Raw genomic sequence first — 19963 nt, forward strand, 5'->3', positions numbered from 1 at the left:
CCTGATAGTATGTGGTGAACCCATGACTACTCCCGTAATACCAATCATCTCCAGTATACTTGACTGGTCGCGGATGATGACTACCGAGCTTGATCTTCAGCTTTGGGCTGTCATACCAGTCCAGGGGTAGGTCTGCATCGTCTGGATGGATCCAAAATCCCAAGGCCTTGGCCAGACTGATACTATCAGTGTTGTCGTTATACCCTGAATGCAGAAACACCGGCTCATCCGTGTCGTCTATTACATCAAGGCGCGCAGGCTCAATAGAAGTCGGAACCGGATCGGCTTCAGGGTCATGACCTAGGCTGGCGCTGAGGTCAGTAGATCCACCCCGACTTTGACTTCCCAACGGAACGACAGAGCTACCGGCGGAATGACCAAGAATTGTACGCAGTGACCCCATGCTTTCCAGTCTTCCTCTCTATCACCAAAGCTAGCCTCCTTGATGACAGCACTAACAGTCAACCTTTCGACGCTAGGATCTTGGACGCTTGACCTACTGCTCGGGGAAGAGCCGAGCGTCGGACACAGTTTCTGACCTAGTATACTGACAGGCTTGGATGACATGATTTTTTGTTGCTTGATTATGCTGTGGGATTTTCAATAGAACCAGCGTAAAAAATGATGCGCCTGGAAGGGAAAGATATTAGTTTCTTGACAGAAGTTGGAAAGGGCAGATTCAATGACATGCGAGCTGGGCCAATTATATGTACTTGCCTCAAGACTGCCTAGTGCTCCTAGATGACAAAGCCACCACTAGATGAAACAAGACAAAGGATTACAACTATGAGGTCATACAACGGCACCGCTGCAAATCAACCGGACAGCTCGATCGCTTGTAATGTAGCCGCGTGAAGATTCTGGCACGACAGGGACAGTAGAATACTAGACTGATTTGCTATATTACACCTTGTATAGAAGGTGATGCATCATGAAAGAGTGGTGAGGGCTAGACTGGATCGGAAATTGAGCTTGAGTCCAAGATTTACCGTCCATAACGTTTTTTTCCTCTATATTTGCATCGAACATTGTCCATGCAGTAATGCCAGGAATTAGGGAATTGTTATACCTCGGTCATCGAGTTATCATCAACGATGATGTCGACATGTTCTGGAAACTCTTCGAACACTCAAATCACGAGACTATAAAAGCCAATCATAGCAAGACTATAGTACAGCACAAACATTGGCAGAAGGCGGACCTATGACAAAATCAATGAGGCTGCTTCATTCGCTCCCTTCCCTGGATAGGGTTTGCTCAAGGTCATACCAATGCAACAGAAAAGCGGACCACAGTGACTCTCTAGTGGCAAAATCAAGCTCCCAACCATCCCAACTAGCTTTCCAATGATTTCGTATTCTGTTGAGGAGTTCCCGCGTTGTATGGGCACCATTGCCACCGAGACTCAAACAGCAGTCCTCAGGGATCCCGTATTTCGCCGCCAGCTCCATCTGGGCCCTACAACGAAAATGCTTGGGGTCCAGATAGATCATAACGCTGTATGGAACAGATAACTCAGGGGACCAGGGACTCGTACCCAACCAGTAGAAGGTGATATAGCCTTGACCGGCAGAACGTTTGCCTCCTTCGAATAACCGCGCAGGTGGGGGCACACGACCAAGCTCGAACGTCTCGTGTGACTTCCACCAGTTGGGCGGAAGGTTTTGTAGTCCCAGGCGTTTCTTCAGATCAACCTTCAGGCGGCTCCACAGTTCATCGTCCCTCGCGGGTTCGTAGACAGGCTCTCCGTCGCAATCCGCCGATAAAATTCGCAATATTCCCTCCTCTGATGATGCGACGGATTCGTCTGCGTCTGTCAGGGTTCCGACCGATAGTCCCGAAGACTGTGGTCGCGAGATGAAGTGTTTGCCATCATCATCCTCCTCGTACCTCTCGGCTGAAGAAGATGACGGCCGGTATCTGATGACAGTCTGCACGCTGTTGTCAGAGTGAATCGATGATGAGTCTTTTCCTTTATTTGAAGCGCCAGGCGAAGACGACTCAACCGAACTCTCGGTCGCCTCGAAGCTGGCGTTCCTAAGCTTTGAAAAAAGCCCATTCCGGTGCAGAGCGAAAGCGTGTGACAAAGCTTTTATTTTGGCAGGTCCTAACCCGTACGGTTCCCAATCATCGACCAGGGTTTGGAGGATTTCCAAACCCGCTTCGTCTTCCAAATCAGATCGGAACCGCCGCAGCAACAAAGATTGGTCCATCGGTATTCCGTCCTGTTTTGCTTGACTCTGTTGTTCCGCGAAGATGAAAGGCTTCACGTCGAAGTAGACATATATCTCGCGGTCCCAATCGGGATGTGAAGACGGCCTGAAAAGCGTCATGAATCCATACTCGACGTGCTTTTCGCATCCCTCCGGCGCCTTGAAGGGTCGGACGTAACTGAAGGGGAGCTGAATCTTCTTCTCAAGGTTGTACCAGTCTGTAGGAATTTCATATTCAGTCTGCAAGTTTTGACCTCCGACCATCGCCTTCGCGGCAGTACTGCTCGTCGAGTCGACATCACTGGCAGGTCCTGCGCCGGGAACGGTAGGACTGCCGTGTTTAGACGCGAAGGATTCACTGTCATCACTCCTTTTCGAGGAGGAACCATGGGACCGTTCGGTAGCTAGAACGGAGCCGATGCTGTTCCAAACACTACCTGCACGGGACGATGTATCCATGACTCCTCCAAGGTCACTGTTGTTGTCGCGTTCCATTTTATGTTGGCTTTGTGTAGTTATTCTGTGATCAAGATGCGTCGATCAATGTAGAAATCGAGTCTGATCGAACTATGGGAATTCTTTGGTCAGGCAAGGGTTTATATGACTGTTACCGCAAGCCACAAAACAGGAAGCAACGTTCTCGAGTCGAAACACGACAAAGGATCGCGCATGTGCGGGTCATGTGATGTATCATCGGTACGTCATAATGGTGCGATATCGCTTGATGTCACTGCTTTGAGCACACGTTGATATCTAGTATGGGGTGATGACTGCGACTGTATGTCATCAGGATCACATCTCTCGACGATACCGGTTGGACTGACAATCGCGATTCTCGTCATCAGCTTGCAGGCGGTAATTTCACTGATCACCCAGTGCGAGGGCTATGCACGAAGTAAGCGGCTGGAGGATGGTCTTTAGGCGATAGATTCCGTTTGAGCAAGAGAATGTAAATCTGGTGACGGGAGCTGACATCTCGGTTTTCTACTTCTTCTGCCCCCTCTCACCTCTTCACTACATCTCGATCATCTCCCCCTATCGCCAACCCTTTGCTGCCCCGTGCCATTCTCTCTTTGACCTCCAATCTCGGACCTTCAACCTTCAACCCAAATGAAACCAGATCACTATGCACCTCGATAATAGGCCAACAAGTCTCATGGTTAGCAGCCCGGGCGATCAATCACAAGTTTAGGAGGTTGTTCGATAGGGGTTTGCCGGAGAAGGTTAATACGGGAGGTGGTGCGGGAGGTGGTGTGGGAGGTGGTGTGGGAGGTGAGGAGGGGTTGGATGGGTGAGTCATATTTTGTTACGGTCGTGCCTAGCGCTAGGCTGGTCCGTAACATATTTTCTCTCGATCGAGCTTTTTTGATTCTGGTTACACTCGAGGAATTCGCTACGGGAAGATCGACGCTGACGACCCTCTTTCTTCGTCATATCCCCAATCCCGCCTTCACACCTTGTTACTCGATCTCCTTATCGATATACCGTATACTCATCACGATCCGCTCGCGATCCGACCTTTTTTGGCGTGCAGCGAGAAGAATTTGTTCCCAGCCCCCGAAGATGTCTTGAGATTGTCTGTCAAGCAGTTGCAGACGGCTGGGTTGAGCGGGAGGAAGGCTGAGTATGGTGAGTGGTCTGGTCAATTTCTCGTTGCGAGAGAATTCTTCATATCCTTCCTGTTCCGCTTTAATGGATTCTTAGCCATGTTCCGCTTTACGAAATTGGTCACCGTAACTGACTTTATGAACACACACTCTCTCTATTTACGAACCATAACTACAACGGGACCTCGACTGGAACTTTTTGGTGCGGCTCAATATGCAACATGCTACGAACTGTTACGACACTCTACGCTGATCCTGAGCCTGGCAGAACATTTCAGATCCGGCCAATTGTCTACGGAGTTTCTCGCTACGGCGAGTGTAGAAGAAGTATCCAAGGCTTTGATTGGGGTTAGAGGGATCGGACAGGTGAGGGAGTCTTCTTGTCATAGGTCTCATACACATGCTGATGTAAAATTGGGGATCGTGTTTGATCGGCTTTTTTGTCATGACGTTCACCTCGGGCGGGGTGGTAGTGGACGGTAGACATGTTCCTCATCTTCACGCTCCGACGCCCGGACATCCTCCCCGTAGGCGACCTGGGCGTCCAGAAGGGACTCTTGAAGTGGATCTTGGCAGCCTACGAGCATAACATCCCGGTCGCGGCCTCGGTTGACGTCGGGAAGGGCAAGGGTGTTGCAGTGCGACCGGATTCGTCGATTATTCCGGCCCCGGCGTTGAAGACAGGATCAGTATTAGGGGGAAGGACTAACAGTCTACGCGGGGCTAGGTCTAAGGGTAATGGTGTAATAACGGATGAAGTATATACATACAATGAGCCTATTATAATAAGCACCTATGGGAGATGTAAAAGTAGACCTGTAAGGCCCGGGAGCGACCCCCGACGGGGATCCCCCTGGATAGGCTGACGGGACGCAGGAATGAGGCAAGGTATGGGTAGACATCTAAATGTAATAACGGATGTAGAGCTATTACAGAGGTACTAGTTCTACATCCAAACAACAACACCGAAAAGTACCCCCGGCGGGAGTCGCATACGGGAGTCGCGTACGGCGCGTCCGACGCGTCACGTGACCGCTATAACAGGATCCCCCTCCTAGATGCGGACTCCGAACGCATCAAGCGTCGGCGTACTCCTGTCGACCGGGCTGGGGCAGATGAGGGTAGCGCTTGTGGAACGCCGCAACGACCTTGTCGTCGTGGTCAAACTCAGCGGGGCTGACCCACTCGTTCGACTCGTCCCCGTACCCTTCGAACCGTACCAGGTATTGAGTCTTCTTCCCGGACCTTCCGGATCGCAATGCCTTCGAGTGTACGATCTCGGACACAACATACCCCAAGTCGCCGTTGTCGAGGACTTCGGGGGTAGGTGGCTCAACCACCTCTCTTCCTTCCAGTTCGTTGGCCCGATAGGGAATAAGCAACGACACGTGGAACACGGGGTGCACCCGGCGTAACTGCGCGGGGAGTTCCAGCCTCCTCGCCATCTTGCTCTGGCCGATGACCTCCGTGATTCGGAAGGGCCCCAGCGTCTTCATCGAGAGCTTCTGGCTGGGGCGCACCGATGTCAAGTTCTTGGTAGATAACATTACCAAGTCCCCTACGTTGTAACCCTCGTCAGGGACGGCGGTACGCTTCCGATTTGCGTACTCCGCCATGTCTTTCCGCGCTTGTTCCAGCGCCTCCTTTACCGACTTGTAGATCCCGTCGAGTCGGTCTCGGTACTCTCCTGCCGACTCCACCGCTTCTTCCCTAGTGCCGGGCACTGGTAGGGAGAAGGTATGTTCCCTTCCCTCGGACGCCATGAATGGCGACATCCCGATAGCAGAGTGCTTGGCGTTGTTGTACGCGAACTCCGCCATGGAGAGTAACTCCGCCCAATCGTCCTGGAGGAAGTTGACGTACGACCGCAAGTATTGCTCCAAGGTGGAGTTACTTCGCTCGGTCTGCCCGTCGGTCTCCGGGTGAAACGCCGTGGAGTAACTGTTCTCCACGTTCGCCATGCGGCACAAATCTTTCCAGAAGCGCGAGGTAAACAATGTACCTCGATCCGAAATGATCTGCTTCGGGAACCCATGCAAACACACCCATCGGTCAAGGAACAACCGCGCCAAGAACGTGGCGTCGTTGTCCTTTCGACAAGCGACGAAGTGCGCTCGCTTGCTGAACCGATCGACGATCACCAGGATCGAGTTGGACCCCATAGACTCGGGCAGGTCCGTGATGTGATCCCAAGTGATCGATTCGTATGGTCCCGCCGGTACCGGTAGCGGCGCTAGCTCGCCGACAGGCTTCATTCGGGGTCGCCGGTTGCGCTGACATATGCTGCAGCTAGCGACGTACTCCCCGATCCACTTCGCCATCCCAGGCCAGTAGAAGTCCCTACTGGTCAGCTCCACGGTCTTGTCCCGCCCCCAATGGCCGGCGGCCTTCCCGTCATGGAGACGCTTCATCAGCTCTACCTTGATGTTCCCTGCGTTGGGAACATACACCAACCCGTTATACAGGAGAACCCCAGTGGGACTCAAGCTGTATCGCCCATTCGCCAAGGTCCCCGCCTTGAGCTGCGCTACGAGCTCTTTCGCCACCGGATCGTCCTGCGCCGCCGGTATCAGCGCTTTCACCATCCAATCGCCCAGCGCGGGGATGGTGCCATTCAACCGCAAAGGCGGTTGCATAACCGGGCTACACCCTCCAAGGGGCACGTCTTCGACAGGCCGGAGCAGAGTCTCCGCTCGCTTCGGCTCTGTCTCCTCCATCAACTCTTCCCGACAACTCAACGCGTCGGCCTTCCCGTTCTCCGTTCCCGGCTTGTACTCCAGGGTGTAGGAGATCTGGTTCAACAGCTGCGACCATCGCGCCTGCCGTTGAGACAGTACCTTGTCCCTCTTGAAGTACTCCAGGTTCTTGTGATCCGTGAGAATCCGAACGGGGTACTTGTTGTCGAGATAATGTCGCCATATCCGACTGCAATAGACGATGGCCAACAGTTCCCTGTCGTGCACATCGTAGTTCCTTTCGGCGGGCGTCAGACTCTTTGACATGAACGCTACCGGGTGGAGCTTCCCATCGTCCCCTACCTGGGACATCACCGCGCCGATCGCTCCAGAGGAAGCGTCGGTCTCGAGCACCACTTGGCGCTCCTCGTTGTAGTGCGCCAATATAGGCGCTCGGGTGAAGGACTCCTTCAATTCCCGAAACGCAGCGTCAGCGGCTGCCGTCCAGGAGTACTTCACCCCTTTCTTTGTCAGGGCCGTCATCCCCTGGATCTTCTTGGAGTAGTTCTGAATGAACCTCCGATAGTAATTTGCAAATCCTAAGAAGGACTGCAGTCCCCGAATGTTCTTCGGGGGAGCCCAGTCCAAAACGGACTTGACCTTGGAGGGGTTCATACTGACCCCCGTCGGGGCAATATCGTACCCCAAGAATTCGGTAGCCACCGTATCGAACTCACACTTCTCCGCCTTCGCATACAGGCCATTTGCCTGCAGCCTCTTCATAACCTCCTTGACCTGACCGTCGTGGGTCTCCTGGTCGGAGGAGTAAATAAGTATATCGTCGAGGTAAACGACGACACACACATCCAAAAGGTCCTGGAAGACCTCGTTCGACCCCGCTGAAAGGTAGCGGGGGCGTTGGTCAAGCCGAACGGCATGACCAAACATTCGAACAGACCGAAACGTGTAGTAAACGCGGTCTTCCAGATGTCTTCTTCTTTTACGCGTAGCAGGTTGTACGCGCCTCGGAGGTCCATCTTCGTGTAGACCTTCGCGCCCTTCAACCTGTCTAGCGTCTCTGAGATGAGGGGTAGGGGCGTCCTATCCTTCACCGTAATGTCGTTAAGGCGACGGTAATCGATGCACATACGCATCTCGCCGCCTTTCTTCGGTACAAACAGTACCGGGCTCGAGCAGGGCGACTTCGACGGCCTGATGAACCCCTTCTCCAAATTCTCCTTCAACCACTTCTTTAGCTCCTCACTCTCCCGCTGGGAGTGGTTGTAGAGCTTCTGATACGTCGGCGACGTACCGGGCTTGAGTTCGATCGCATGGTCGATCGATCGCTTCGGGGGCAGTGTATCTGCCTTCGTCTTGGAGAACACTCCAAGATGTTCATGATACTTCTCCGGTACCATGTCCCTCAGCTTTTCCATATACTCGGGAGGGTCCAGGTCATCCTGGAACGAGTCTGTAGGTTTGACGTCCCAATCCCACAGGTCCGGGCGCCTTGCCCGCTCGTCGTCCTCCCGGGTCATCTGCATTTGTGCGACGACCAAATCCTCCGTGATCAACCCCTTCATCTTCTTGAACGGGTCGATCCCTCGTGTCTCCACTTCTACTTCGTCCGGAGCATACACCGTCTCGGGCCTCTTGAGGCACCCCGTGCTGATGCAGACATCCCCGAACGTCACCGCGTTGGAGTCCATTGGATATGCGGGTTGTGTCTCCGCAACCAAGGGATACCTAGTACCACCGGGTACCCACTCAAATCGGTGAGGTGGAACTCGGTCAGTTCCAGGTGCACTCCCGTACGTACCAGCGTACGAGCCTTCTGGGTGATCCTTCCTCCCTGGATCTCCCGACCGTCGATCACCGTCACTACCCGCGGCGTCTCGAGGTCCGTCACGTCGAATCCATGTAGCGACGCGAATGTCCGATCCATGAACATCCCGGTCGCTCCCGAATCCAACAACATAAGTGCTTGGACCGGCACTCCTTCCGGGTAGAACACTCCTACCAACGTCAGATGGCTATCTGGACCGTTGGGTACTCCACTTGCACCCAACTGCAAGGGGATCCGGCTACCTCCTTGTGCTCCCCCATTCGGGGTCCTTTGATGATCCGTTATTCTGTAAGGCCCGGGAGCGACCCCCGACGGGGATCCCCCTGGATAGGCTGACGGGACGCAGGAATGAGGCAAGGTATGGGTAGACATCTAAATGTAATAACGGATGTAGAGCTATTACAGAGGTACTAGTTCTACATCCAAACAACAACACCGAAAAGTACCCCCGGCGGGAGTCGCATATGGGAGTCGCGTACGGCGCGTCCGACGCGTCACGTGACCGCTATAACAAGACCCCTGTGGGGATGTCGAGAGGTGTCTCCGAAGGGACCTCCGAGGGGGTCTCTCGCGGGAGTAGCGGCGCGTCACGTGACGGCTATAACAATCAGACCCGGAGGCTGTCCCGCCGCCTCTTACCTCGATCACCTCGAGACCCGGCGAACCGATCAAACAGAAAAAGGCCGAAAAGGGCCTGGAGAAGGCTCTCCTTGGCTTGGATGTTCAGCCGGATGATGCGAAGTTGAGGGAGATGTTCCCCCTGCCAGAAGGGATGGACGTGGGTTTGTTACGTTCGAGGCTGGGTGGGAAGAAGGCCAAGTGAGTCCCGCCGAAGTAAAAGATGTCTGGCGACTGGAATCCTGAAGCTGATATTTCGACGTGGACGCAACCAGGGGTAACTTCTACCTGACGTCCGGGGAGATGGAGGGTTTGACGCAGAGATGGGCGCTGTATAGGTCGTTGGGAGTGTATTACATGTAGTGTTGGCAGTCGTGAACGGCGACTAGTGTGAACGGCGACTATTAGACGCCAATTTTGAACGGCGACTATTTGACGCCGTCCAAAATTGAACGCCGTTTATTGCCCCCGCGTCGACGTCCACGTCTAATTCGTATCCCCTCGAGCCAAGCGCCGACTAGACGTCGAAATTGTTTAGTCGTCACTGAGATATCGATCGACTCTTTCCATCCTTTTCTCCGTCCATGATTGAAACTATCTTCACCCAGAGCATAGATCAAGTTTCACAGTATCACGATCATCACAACGTTCTAAATTCATACTAAGACTTGACCATGTAAACGCGTGAGAAGGACTTGACTTTCGACGTTGATTTCTGCTTCCGCAACAATAACAATTGAACTCGTCATGAACGTCGGCGACGTACTAGACGTGCACCCCACTCAAACTACCTTTCGATTCACATTGTTAGATTGTAACGTTCAAAAACTTCTGGAATCCCTAAGTCAGCTTCTAGACGCATGAACTAATCGTCGTTACAACCACGCGAACCTCCCGCACACGATGGAAGATTCGACTAACGCGATCGCGTCCGGGTCCCAGTCGGGCCCCCCTTCGACGCCCCAAAAAAAACGTCCTTGGTCGTCCATCCAAGGTTCTCCGGCCTCGTCTAGTCGGAAGAAAAACCGCCAAGACCTCAGCACTGACCGTCAGACGAGGTCAGCCGACAAAGATGAGGACGATGACGAAGAGGACGAGGAGGACGAAGAGGAGGACGTGCAGGGTGAGTTTGATCGCGTTCAATTTATACGTCTAGTATCCTTTCGGTGTTCGGTATTCGGGGTTCGAAGTCGTCTTGAAACCAACTCGATCACTTCAAACACATAGAATCGCCCTCCAAAAAAGGTAAAAAGGGGAAGAAAGGAGCAACGCTCCTTACCCAACAAGAAGAGGCTTTAAATGAGGGTAAGTTTTGAATGTTCAACTCGAGTGAACGTTCTCGAGTTGAACATCTAGTCGTTTGCTGCGTTTGTCACTGATACGAATGAGGTCTCTCTGCTTTGCGTTCAGCCAAACAAGCTTTAAAGGGGATTGAACGCCCCGAACAAAACGCCACGCTCGAGGAACATCGACAATATCTCGATGCGTGGTGCAAGGTCTGGTTCGATAAGGGCAAGGCCAATAAAAATAATAAGAGGTATTTGCGTCCTACCATTGCGACGCCCGGAGAACTTCGGGAGAAGAGCAAGGAGGCCGGTTCGTTCTGGTGGACGTGGCGATGCAAGTGAGTATGCGATCATGAACGTTCAGGATTTTTGAACGTTTAATCACTTCAGACGTTCACTAACTCGCTTAACGTGAACATCAACTAGATACTGCAAAACCTATTTCGTCCTGAAGTCAAACACCGATCCTGGTTCAGGATCAAGTTTGGAGTACCATGCCGACAAGTGTACCTCCAACCCCCAAAACGTCCCGGATGATGGTCTGAAACAGACCACTATCGCCTCGACGACGACCCTTGGCCCGGCTGTTCGTCCTCTGGAAACGAGGCATGCCATTGTCGCCTGGATGGCCAGGAACAACCACTCGTTCAGCGTAGTGGATCAACCGGGTGTAAGTTCATCTTAATATACTTAGTCGGCCGATTAGGTTTGTACACGACTAAACGTTTATAATTCTGAACGTCCAGTTCAAGGAGATGTTCACTCGCTCCTACCCGGAGATGGAGAATGCCCTCCCATCGAGGAGAACGGTCGCCACCGACCTCACAAAGGTTTACCAGGTAAACCAGAAGAGGCTCACTGGCCACTTCAAGGCCCACGACGGGGCCTTTCATATCGCCGTCGACGGTTGGACTGACCGTCGAGGTAGAGCGTTCCTTGGCGTTCATTGCCTTTGGAACGTTGTTGGGCCCAACGAAGTGACGCCCAGGTCGATGCTCATCGACTTCATCCCGTACGTACACATGTGAACGTTCAAGTTTAAACGTATAATTGGTTAAACGTTTACATTTGCAACAGCGCCGAACGGGCTCATACTGGTGATTACCTCGCCAATCTTTTGAGCCAGTCCCTAACCTCTTGGGGCATCCAAGACCAGGTCCTCTCCGTGATCTGTGACAACGCTTCCGCCAACGACGTGATGGTGAAGAAGTTGTCTGAACACGAGTGGAAGAGGTTTGATGGGAGGGGCCGTGTGCGATGTTTCGCGCACGTTTTGAACTTGATCGTTGGGGTAAGTGAACGTTTATCTTTCTCTAGACGTTCAACATTTTTGACTTTTAATACTGACCGGACAATTCAAATTCAGGCGATCATCGAAGGGGCGACCGGGACGGCGTGGTCGAAAGACGAGTACATAGAAGTGCTCGCGGACTTTGATGAGGCTTTGATCGCGACCGATCCGAGCATCATCGACGATTTCCAGGCGTTGATAGACGCCGAGGATTACCAGGACGACGACTTTGCCGTCGATCAACCGATCCTGGACGGGATCACCTTGGGCCGAGTGCCGTTCACGCAGGATGTGAGCGACTCTCAAATCGCCACTCAGGTTGCTCGTCCAGCCGGTCAAGAACTGTCGGACGAGGAGGTCGACAAGATCAAGGCCGAAGTGGCCGCAAAGACTCGGGCCCAACAGGCGTTGATGGCCAACGGCTTGAAGAAGGTAAATTCAGTTCTAGTGTGACCACTCGTGAAAATCGTTTAACCCGACGTTTACTGATACAATCGTTGTCAACGTTCAACTTTGTGAACGTTTATTTTTTTTGGACGTTTAGTGCCGTTTACTCGCAAGGCGGTTGAAATACCGATCGCTCCACCGACGGCAGTGGGAGCTGGCTGCCGATCTCCTCTTCCAAGAGAAGAAGGTTCCCACCGGGGTCAAGAAGATCCCCATCGACGTTCAAACGCGATGGAACTCGACGTGGGAATGCATCAAGGGGTGCATCGACAACGAGCTTGTGGTGTGAGTCAAAAACGTCTGAACGTTTAGTCGTGTAGATGTTTTCTAGATGTCACACTTACCCACGTTATTCATTGCACACAGCAAGAGGTTTTATACCCTCCTTGAACCGAAGGATGAGCCGGTGGAAGACCGGTTGAAGCCCGCAGAGCTCACCGCTCTGAAACAGCTGGAGCCCGTTCTCAGGGTACGTTCCGTTCAATGTTGAGACTTTGAACGTTAATGATCTAAACGTTCACATGTGTTTGTTAATTATAGCTGTTGAACGCTTGCACCAAGCGTTTCTCCGCCTCGACAGAGGCCAAGGTCGACAAGACCTTCATCGCGGGAGTGATCCCGGTCATGGACGCGTTGACGCGTCAATTTGACGGCATGCGAGGCGGCCCCGATCAGGGCAAGTTGGCGCTCAAGTACGGTATCAAGAGAGGCCAAGAACTCCTTGACAAGTACTACAGCAAGACCGACGAGAGTGTCTTGTACAGGATCGCCTTGCGTAAGTTTTCTTAAACGTTTAATTTTGAACGTTCAGTATTTCCTCCTATCACTGACGTGCAACTATCAACCTTTACAAAACGTCTAGTCCTTCATCCCGGGTACCGACTCGCTTATATGAAGGGAGCGGAGTGGCTGCCGGAGTGGCAGGCCGAGGCCGTACGAGTCGGTCGGGAGATGTGGGAGAAGCACTATCGCCTCGCCCCGGAACAGAAGGCTGCCGAGCCGAACGATCACATAGTAAGGTTCTAAACGTTCATGTTTGAATAGACGTTAGGTTATTGATGTCGTTTGTCGTTACAACCTAGGTGACCGACGAGCTCGACATGTACATCGACTCGATGCCCGTTCAGCCCGTCGACGGACCGGACGAGTTCGACCAGTTCATCAACGCGGCCAGGGCCGATTTGAAGGTCCCGCCGTTCAACGACTCGGCCTTGGTGTGGTGGGCTCATCAGCCGAAGTTGGGTGGGTTGCGATCGATGGCGCTGGACGTCCTTGGCACACCGGGTAAGTTAGACGTTCAAATGTTTGAACGCGTTCAGATAGCTAACCATTTACTATTTGTAGCCACTTCTGTCGATGTCGAGCGAGCTTTCTCGAAAGCAGGCTTGATGTTCTCGGCTCGTCGGACCCGTTTGAACCCTTCGACGTCGAAGGAACAGATGTGTGTCGGTGATTGGATGAAGAAGGACTTCTTGAGCGAGAAGGCGTTCGTCGACGTCTTCAAACAACCGGGTCGAAAGACGACCGAGCGTAAGGTCGGGGGCACTTTCAAAACGCCCAAGAAGTCGCCGGCCAAGAAGAAGAAGACCAAGAAGTCGGAGGTTATTACCATCGAGTCCAGCGAAGAAGAAGAGGACACCGACGGCATGGAGGTCGATTAGACGTGTTTATAATGATCTTGTACAACCGGGTTTATAGTGGGGCTGCTTCTTTATGTTCATACATTGTCCTATGCTCGACGTTTGAATGAAACCGTTCAATAGAATTAGACGTTTAGTCGGCGTTTATTGAACGCCGTTCAAAATTAGACGCGTCTAATCACTCGCCGTTCACGTTCACGTCTAATTTCAGGAAAAAAAAAAAAATTAGACGCGTCTAATCGCGCGTTTACTAGTCGCCGTTCACAATTGCCAACACTAATTACATGTGGGCCGTGGCCGAGTAGACCTGCGGGTAGGGCCTCGATTGTCATGGTCTAGTTTTTCCGTCGGGTCGGCTCCCTGAATTCCCACTTGTTCGCCGTTCGAGGCCATGCCGCGCCTATCTCGGGATGGGAAATAGTATGTTATGAGCGGGAGGCATATGGTTGTGGAAATGTCTGACTAGCAGTAGTGATCCCAATCATGACGCAATCAGCACCACGAAGGCCAAGCGGAAGCAAATCTCGGCAGCTAATCTCGAATGATATACTACTCGAGTACTGCAGGTCAGGTGATCGATGATGATTGATTGATAGTTCTACTCGCCACTCGATGCTACAAATAATAATAAAACAATAGTAGTAGTGAATGCAGCGAAGAGGTTCAGCAACGGTTATGGTCTGATCTCGAAGGCCTGCACAGGAATTTGAAGGAAAGGCAGAAGGACGAGGAGATCGATTCGGAAAGACGATCTCATCAGAAAGAAACATCTGTTCTCGATGAATCCATCGGGAAGATGGTTCCAAAAACATGCGGTCAGTACAAACTTGCTTGACATGGGTTAGCGATGCATTATCAACATCGAAAAACATGTATGGTACCCTTGCAGCGACCCTTATGCGAGAGTTGAGCAGCTGCAAAGACGATTTTGAACGTAAGCGGGGTCGGTAAGACGGTGATTTGCTAGCAGCTCATGACTTTGCTATGTGCTCAGGGAGGGAAGTATTCGGCGATCATGACCAAGTACTCGACGCGTTGTCTTGGCCTGAAAAAGGACTCTTATCGAACTGGATACTCCGTAAGATGAACCAAGTTGTCGTACGAGCTTGAGTTTGCCGACTTTCTCTGGATGGGGTTCCGTTTCTCTTTGGTTTGCAGACCAGAAATACGCTCAATCCGTCGTCATCGCAATGAGCCCACGAGTAGGAGGTATGTCTCAATGCTTCGAGACCAAAGAAGAGCATGTTACTTCATGGACAAGGATAGTCACCGTCGACCCGGATCTCTTGGGTGAGCATCTACGAGTCATCCCAGTCCATCTTTGAGAGTCATCCCAGTCATCCTTGACGACACGCATGTGTGCCTACTTTTTCTACAGGTGAGATTCAAGCCGAGTTGGATCGCGGCGGCCTCCAAGAAGCTTTGGACACTCACAACATCACTGAGCTCCAATGCCGGGTACTCCCCACTTCATGCGGACTCGTCAATCGCGCAACTGTCATGGCAGCGGGTGACATTGTTCTCGTGCTTGTTGGCGCTCAGTATACGCCGGAGATCGAGCAATTAGGCGTTCTCATGCAGGATCGCTTCCAGTGTTCTATCATTTTTGAGCTGTCGGTGAGTTCAGTTGGGGAGTGGATCGGCGGTCGAGATCATTTCGTTGATGTTTGCTCCTTGCTGCGTCTAATCAGACCCAAGCGGATATTTGCGGTGTCATCGCGACTGATCACCTGGCTACACAAGGCGATGAAACGGCCCATTCCGGCTCCAATTCAGGATTTCGTAGCCGTCCCACCACAATGGGAAACGAAGCTTCTGACGACTTGGATCCTTCGATTGCTCTTGCGGCACAACCCTTACGTCAAGACAACCGAAGGGAAATCTCCTACATGCAGTCCTTCTCGACCACAGCCTCCAGTCGGCCGATTCATATCGAGCAGCGTGTCACGGTGATTGTCCCTCGATGTTTCTCTCGAGTCAGCTGCATGAGCATTGACTATCGTCATCTCCCACACAGGTACAACTTGTGGACGGAAACGACGAAGACGTGACGATGCAACATCACTGGTCCGTACAACCTTCTCTTACAAGCCGGTCTCACAAAATCACCCAAGCGCTACACGCAATGGAATGGGAGCAAGATCTTTTCGTGGATCGATGGTCAGGGTGAGCCTTTTTTCTCGCTTTGCCGTCCACTCAACAACCCCTAAGCGCCTTGTATCTAGCTTTGACTGGATCGATTCGATGGGTCCAAACGCTTTGCAAAGAAGCGGTGTTGAAAGTGATACACGCAGTCATTCTACAAGCGTGAGCCTCGATAGTACACCCGGCGCCCATATCAGCGCAGCGAGAAGTCATGAAGGGTCGACAACCTATAATTGGCAAGAGCCTAACCACCGGAACCGCAGGGTGAAGGCTCAGCGACTTTTCACCACCTTTGGTCTACGCGTAATCCGGTACGAACCTTGGTCGCCTCAACCTTGCGTTGAAGTCGAGCCCAATTGGGCCACATTCTCCTATCCCTCTCGTCTGAGATTGGCGGTGCCTACGGAAGCTCGTCGTCACAGACACGGGTCATTGGTGCAGGGTGTCTATCGCATCGCTCTGGTCCCTAAGCTTACACACGAATACATAGTGATACTCAAGGTAAGCTCGTTCTACCCTCCATGTGACATTGACAACATCTACCGTGGTCTGATCATTTACCTGGCGGATGTGTTGTGCTCCACCTGATTCGTCAACAGCTCGAAATCTCCGATATCTTCCAGCGAGCTGAGCCTCGGAACTACATCAAGTTGAGAAGCCTCGGAGGTTCGGCCAACGCTGGAGATTACCGCGAACGTGGTACGTTGTCAAGCCAAGAATCTATGTTTGTCAATTGACTCTATCGCTTGAATCTGTAGCTGTCGAAATTGTCGATCGCGGCGGTTCGATGAACATGTCGACCGTAGTGGACATTTCCGCTGGCTCCCAGAAACAGGAAAAAACCTTCTTTGGGAGTCGCCAGGAGAAGACCTCCCCTGCGTATTGGCTGTCGCTCAGCCCGACTGTAGGGCGTGGAGGGGTTGAGCTGCTGGAGCAGATGTCCGAGCCTCGCAGTAATTTATGGGCGAGAAGCTTGCACGATTTCACCGAGGGCGAGATGGCAGGCAATCGTCGATGATCCTGCTAACCGGTCGCTGGGGGAAGAGAAATTGCTTCCGCTGACCAGATCGATCGCGTCTCAGCTGCGCAGCTTAGCGCGATTTAGGTCACAAAGCCTCCTTTGATGGGCGAATCTCGTCATCGTCAGGTCATTCGCATCGCTTTCTCACGCTAGTTATCTTGCCCAACTTATTTTGCAATGAATGACGACCAGATCTTTTACCACAAACTGACTCCGCAAGAGCAGCAAAGATTCCGTAAAGACAGGCAACGTCAGGCCAATCGGTCCGCTTAGTGACCGAAGCTTCCCTCCTCCCCCATGCAGAAGAACCTTGGTGGCCACATGCGAAACTGCACTTTACAGATCGGTTTTCCTGTGTTATACGTACAAAGACTAATCTCTTGGATAGATATCTCTAGCTTTATCATAACCTGCAGCCTCGCGGATCCAGTCATAAGTGATGCCAAACTCGTCCTGATGGGGCATGGGTGGATAATACCCCGCCCACTTTTTCAACTGACTTTGGAGCCAGGTACGCCCTTCATGCAGCTCTAGCTCGCGGGTCCAACCGCGCAAGGATTCGCCTTCGTGCATAAAAGCGATAACGTAGTCTTTAGCGGGAAGAGTCTCGGTATCAGTAACGAGGTGAGGGTTGCTCCTGTACTGTTGCGACAGATATCTCGATGCCGAAGGCACCGTGGCGACGATAAAGCGGAACTTGTGATTGCTTTTCCCGTCAGAAGGCCAATCGATCAGGTCGATACTGACGAAGTGAAACCCGATCCGATAGAGCTTTGTGGCCCTCAAGACGTTGATGTCGATTGGAATTTGTGGTTCCGGTTGCTCATCGATCGTCCGTCCAGTTGTTAGCTGCCGAGACCACCCTCCGAAACTCAGGGGTGCAGTAGAAGCGTTCCGGTGATCAGATTCCGACGTCTCGTAAGTAGGGGTCTGCGCAGATTGCCCTGACACGACATTGACAGATATCTCGCGATTCGAGCTTTCTGATCTCTTGATTCGTTGCCACCAGTTGGTCATGACGCCTACCTTCTTGTTTCTCAAATATGATACGTTCTGCTTGGGCTAGATGAGCGGCACTTATCAGTACGTGTCCCCAGGAGAGAGAGGGCCAGAATGACAGGAGCGACCGCAGACCAGCCTTATATGCTGTAGAGATCTTGAGAGCCTGACCAACAGGTATCACGAACGATAAAAGGAGCGTCAAGAAGCTGTCAATGACAAATCTCAAAGTCAGATGGTGCCATCTCTCTGCGGCCCCAACGCGGCGACATCCTTGCGTCATCCGCTCGTTTGGCTCGAGCAGCGGCAAGAATCGTAAAGGTTCTACACGATCTCTCCTTTGTTATTCAATCGAGTTGTCGGACGAGTTGATTCTCGGACGGCTTGGTGGCTGAGAGCGTTGATAATGAGGACGGTGATGAAGAAAGATCTCGCTGCTACTTCGCGCGCGACAGTCATGTTCCGATCGCAGACCAAGGTTCTTAAGTGGCCTTACTACATCTTTCAAATTTCGCGAAACGAATCGGTTGATTTGTGATTATGCTGGCCCAACATGAAGCCAGGACTCATCTCGAATCAAATTGCGTAGACGCCTCGAAATATAGATGTTGATTGGAATGGAAATTCCAGACAGATGCGCAAACCAATTACTGCTTTGATAACCTAGGGAACTGATCATGCGTACTCGACAGTCATTTGCCTTGTGCCTGTGCGAAGTTCGAATACACCCCTGCTTCCCCTTCTATCTTGTAACCGTGGATGATGGAGAGAAAGCAAAGCCGCCCGTCCGCCGCATCGCCTTGCCACCCATGGACTCCGTCTTCTACGGCGGCCTTATAGTTTCGCTGGGTCACGGAGCCATACGTGAGTTGGTAGTGCAAACAATCATGATGCGTCGATTCGCACGTTTCTTTCTCGTGTTCATGCGAATCCATCGTAAAGAGGACAACGCATTCACGATCGAGGCATCGATCATCCCCTCCCATCTTGTAGACTTTCCGCGAGCAGAATCCGGGGTCAGCGCCTCGAATTGGAGGAGGCAACGTCATGAACGTAAAGCGACAGATCTCGTCCGGCTCCTTGAAAGGGATGCACACGATGTGCCACCCGAAATGGAAAAGGTGTCCGTTTGGGAGTAGACTTCGGGGTAGGATCTTCTTTCTCTCAGCGCCTTCTCCCTGCTGCTCGGCAGCGATGGATCCCGATGTCGAAGGCCCTCGAGGGGACAAAGAAATGTAACTGGAGGCTCCCGAAGACCCCGACTTTGCCAAGGGGTTGGAGTTATCGGTGGCTCCAGTCTCGGAGGTTTCGATGCTGGGCATGTTGATGTATGGATATGACGTCGGGTGACAATCGGTGGTTGGCAAATGCGTATGGATGTTGATTAGTTTAACGGATCGTCTTTCTCGGTATCAAGCGTCTGCTGAAACTGACTATATAGTCTGACGGAACGCAGTCTGCCCCTGGCTCGCCTCCCTATCGCGTGACGTACCACGTATCACAAAGGAGCGACGATGGGACCGCATCCTCGTGACCTTTCGTATAACACGGGGGGAAGTGAGGGGCTGCGACATTTGTTTACAGTATCAGCCTCGTGACTCCACAACCTGGCCCCGTGATCATCCTTTGAGTCCTTTAGGTCGTCAGCATCCACCTTGGATGTTGCTTAGAGACCCCTTTGTATTGCACCAGGTGACCATACAAGCGGTAGTCCGTCAGGTGCATCAGGTATCGATACTCCAGACTGTTGGACCTGCGGGTATCTCCATTAGCGCCTTGTGTGTACTACTGCGAAGGTTTTGCTACGGTAACACAAGCAAGCCAAATTTCGCAGATTTTCTCGATACATCGGAATGCCTCGAATTGAATCTAAACCTGATGTTTAAGCGGTCTGCTCTTCTGCTAAACCATGACTCTGTCTGTTAGTGATAGGGATTGACACCGAGTTGATGTAATAGCAAAGTGCATCGAAGTTTCTGGTTGAGCAGGCTCAGGGCCTAAAGTGGTCTGCAGCAGGAGCTGGCGGCAGTATGTGCACTCAGATTAGATTTAACAGCTTTCAACGCAGAATGATTTCAATAAGGGGACACATGTGTTGGGGTTGATACAAGCGAATAGCTACGTGGGACAGCGACCGACCACCGCAAAGTGCAGTGGTTCGAGATACACTCTGAG

The 19963-nt window shown here is 52.2% G+C and overlaps 5 protein-coding genes across 5 annotated transcripts; 3 read left to right on the plus strand and 2 right to left on the minus strand.

Moving 5' to 3' along the window:
• Positions 1–1226: 1226 nt before the first annotated feature.
• HD553DRAFT_356421 (uncharacterized protein) lies at positions 1227–3057 on the minus strand (the record flags this gene model as incomplete). Its single annotated transcript, XM_046183849.1, has 1 exon — positions 1227–3057. The coding sequence occupies exon 1, from the start codon at positions 2706–2708 to the stop codon at positions 1227–1229; it is 1482 nt and encodes a 493-aa protein (XP_046036372.1). The 5' UTR covers positions 2709–3057.
• A 5811-nt stretch (positions 3058–8868) lies between these two features.
• Positions 8869–9322, plus strand: HD553DRAFT_342630 (uncharacterized protein; the record flags this gene model as incomplete). The annotated part of the gene is made up of 3 exons (XM_046182773.1): positions 8869–8878; positions 8953–9160; positions 9235–9322. The coding sequence occupies 3 exons, from the start codon at positions 8869–8871 to the stop codon at positions 9320–9322; spliced, it is 306 nt and encodes a 101-aa protein (XP_046036373.1).
• Positions 9323–11398: 2076 nt separating this feature from the next.
• On the plus strand, positions 11399–11593 carry HD553DRAFT_261048 (uncharacterized protein; the record flags this gene model as incomplete). The annotated part of the gene is made up of 1 exon (XM_046177412.1): positions 11399–11593. A coding segment is annotated over one exon (195 nt), but the record flags the coding sequence as incomplete, so codon positions are not given.
• A 2506-nt stretch (positions 11594–14099) lies between these two features.
• HD553DRAFT_312364 (uncharacterized protein) lies at positions 14100–17133 on the plus strand. Its single transcript, XM_046180090.1, has 10 exons — positions 14100–14438; positions 14513–14557; positions 14618–14701; positions 14782–14913; positions 15002–15240; positions 15315–15572; positions 15641–15789; positions 15849–16269; positions 16368–16467; positions 16527–17133. The coding sequence occupies exons 1-10, from the start codon at positions 14420–14422 to the stop codon at positions 16784–16786; spliced, it is 1707 nt and encodes a 568-aa protein (XP_046036375.1). The 5' UTR covers positions 14100–14419; the 3' UTR covers positions 16787–17133.
• Positions 17134–17161: 28 nt separating this feature from the next.
• Positions 17162–19110, minus strand: HD553DRAFT_342633 (uncharacterized protein; the record flags this gene model as incomplete). The annotated part of the gene is made up of 2 exons (XM_046182774.1): positions 17162–17851; positions 18886–19110. The coding sequence occupies 2 exons, from the start codon at positions 19108–19110 to the stop codon at positions 17162–17164; spliced, it is 915 nt and encodes a 304-aa protein (XP_046036376.1).
• Between the last annotated feature and the right edge of the window lie 853 nt (positions 19111–19963).

Source organism: Filobasidium floriforme (genome assembly GCF_021052385.1).
Source record: "Filobasidium floriforme strain CBS 6241 chromosome Unknown HD553scaffold_12, whole genome shotgun sequence".
Lineage (NCBI taxonomy): Eukaryota > Fungi > Basidiomycota > Tremellomycetes > Filobasidiales > Filobasidiaceae > Filobasidium > Filobasidium floriforme.

What these genes read in the sequence shown, in the direction of transcription:
- HD553DRAFT_312364 (XM_046180090.1), top strand. An exon ending in CTGCAAAGACGATTTTGAAC is followed by an intron (nt 14,558 to 14,617) that starts GTAAGCGGGGTC and finishes CTATGTGCTCAG; the next exon opens with GGAGGGAAGTATTCGGCGAT. An exon ending in TGGAGATTACCGCGAACGTG is followed by an intron (nt 16,468 to 16,526) that starts GTACGTTGTCAA and finishes TTGAATCTGTAG; the next exon opens with CTGTCGAAATTGTCGATCGC.